Here is a 2,500-nt window from a genome sequence, read left to right as displayed (position 1 = left end):
AAGGTCGAGGTGATGGTAGTTCGAACCCTGCCACCGGCGAAGTTGGACCATGGGTATACTTCATTCAATTCCACGCTACAAAGTTCTCTGTGAGGGGCACCATCCTAGCCTCCCGATAGGGGGGAAGTTTGTGACGTTAAACCATATCATCATACCATTCATTAGAGATCTGCCCATTTCAGTGACTTCTAATAGAGAAAATTGTGTATTCATGACCTTGCACTAATTTCAGAATTTGTTCAGTCCAAAGCAAGATAATTTTATTCAGGTCGTGGTATTTCGATTGACTGAATATAATCATCTGACGCTAGACACAATAACATTTGTAAATAACGTAGGATGAGTTAGGAATACAACAATATTAAGTCCAGATTCCATATTTTCTTAACTAAGCATTGTAGAAAAAAAAAGGAATCCCTGCATATTTAAATATAATCGCCTCTGTAAGCATTAATATTCAGAATATCGTTCCTGGTTTCTCACATGAAATGAATATGTTTTCTCATTAACGTCACGTTATTACTATGTTAGTGATAATGTGACGTTTGCAGGAAATAATATATCCAAGTATTAATTTTGTAGATTTTTTGTTACCAAATGCATTGGAGAAATTAATTACCATGACTAATTCATCTTAATCTCCTCAACAGTGACACACTCTATTGTTGTGAGTTTTCAGTGGAGTCAGGTGATTTTATTTAGCAGTGAGAATAAGTTTGAGATAAGTCAGGGTCTAGATTGATTGAGAATCGGTCTGTTGTAAATTCATATCACGGGTAAATAAAATCGTCTCGAGGCAGCAAGAATAAAGATTAGCTAAGTATGCCACTGTTTAGAAAAGACAGAGATGTTCATACAACCGTACTTAAAGGTGTTTTAACCAAAGTGTGCTGTGGGGTGTCACTTTGGTTTTGGGCTGATTGCCTTCCCGCTAAAAATTATTATTCGATTCTGTTGCTAGTTACAAATCCTTTCGCTCCGTTGGAGGTTTTCACAACCGAATGAAATTTTCTGGTGGCAGCAGAAACAAATATTAAAAACCCAAAATACACTGTAAAGGCTACTCTATTGCTTTTGTTATGGAAGGTGGTTTACCTCAGGGAAATGTAATCGCCTGGTCATAACTAAAATACATAAGTGGTAAAACAAAGCGAAAAGGGTTAGTAAATTCAAACTAGTCAGTATTATATAGATCTGTAATGCATATCTAGGAAATCTATTTTGTTTTTACTGTAGACTTTTGACTAGTAGTGAAGATGTAGTATAGATTATTTAGTGAATTTTTAGCGAAGGAGTTTGTACACGTAGGACAACTTTGCTATCGTAAACTAGGATAACAACTGATGGATGCCAGCGACCCTATTTGACTACCAGGTATTTCAGTATTTGGTAGTTTTTAGTGAATTTCATTGGTTAGTGATAGTGAAATTACCCAGTATTATGACAGATGGTGATTGTTAGTACCATTGCACCTCCCGGTACTGTGATAGTAACTACTAGTAACTGCAACACTCAGTAATGTACCTGTTGTTTTTTCACTCTGGTAACGTAGTTGATTGATCCCCTCCTCCTCTCCAGAAGAGCATCCCCCACTCCCAGTCTTACCTCATGGGCTACCCTGTGGCCTCTTCCACGCCCTCCCGGCCACCTTCCTACGCCCACCACAACTACGGCCTGTCCCACACCCTCGGCCGGCACGCCTCCTCCGGGAGGGCCACACCCATGTCCTCCGCCTCCTTCTCCTCGTCCAGTCATCGCGGGTCATCCTCCACTGTGGCCCTCAACCCTGATTACTGCTCCTCGGATTTAGGCGGGGGAGATTCTCCCAGGCTGCCCCTCATGGGGCTGGGGCAGGAGCTTCAAAACGCGCAAAATCAACGCGAGAGTTCTGTCTAGTGTCCCGTTTGGATGCGGCTGCTGGCTGCGACTCAGCAACCTAGAACCCTTCTTGGTTAAGCTTGAGGTTGCCGTCGCCGCCGCTGCCGCCGACTGATTTGGGCGTCGTGAAGGTAAAATAATTCTTGAGCATGTTTCTGGAACATTCGTACTCACTCATGACTTTCACCTTGTTTTAAGTTTTATTTCCCTTTATCACATGAGTACCACCATAGTGTCCTTATACATCTAGTTTAGTTAGATTTACACTATGCACACGCATATGTATATATATAATTATATACATATATATACATTTATATATATATATATATATATATATAAATATATATATGTATGTATAATTATATATATATACACATATATATATATATATATATATATATATATATATATATATGTACATGTATATTGTTTTTGCATTTGTTGAACTTTTAGAGAACTCAACGCCTCTTGATTAGCTAGAGAAAAATAAGAAAATAGTCTCCCTTTCCCCAGATTTACATTTTCTTTTCTAGAACCGTTACGGGGATGTTGTTATCAATTTTCTCGTCTTTTTCAGACGCACGTAGGTAACGAGAAAAGGAAGAAGAGAAAAGAAACG

General features: G+C 39.0%; 1 protein-coding gene across 4 annotated transcripts in view; it reads left to right on the top strand.

Moving 5' to 3' along the window:
- Positions 1-2,500, top strand: part of LOC143040258 (neural cell adhesion molecule 1-A-like) — a 307,262-nt gene that overhangs the window by 302,113 nt on the left and 2,649 nt on the right. For all 4 annotated transcript variants that reach the window (XM_076211024.1, XM_076211022.1, XM_076211026.1 and 1 more), the window contains exons 12-13: positions 1,579-2,009; positions 2,459-2,500. The exon at positions 2,459-2,500 is cut by the window's right edge. In XM_076211024.1, coding sequence (XP_076067139.1) covers positions 1,579-1,896 — 318 coding nt within the window. In that variant the 3' untranslated portion in view covers positions 1,897-2,009; positions 2,459-2,500. The remainder of the gene's footprint in view (positions 1-1,578; positions 2,010-2,458) is intronic.

This window comes from Oratosquilla oratoria, chromosome 28 (genome assembly GCF_046742065.1).
Source record: "Oratosquilla oratoria isolate Oo_2021 chromosome 28, ASM4674206v1, whole genome shotgun sequence".
Taxonomy (NCBI): Eukaryota; Metazoa; Arthropoda; class Malacostraca; order Stomatopoda; family Squillidae; genus Oratosquilla; species Oratosquilla oratoria.
The sequence above is the reverse complement of the archived record's forward strand: the minus strand, read 5'-3'. Positions and strand labels throughout refer to the sequence as shown.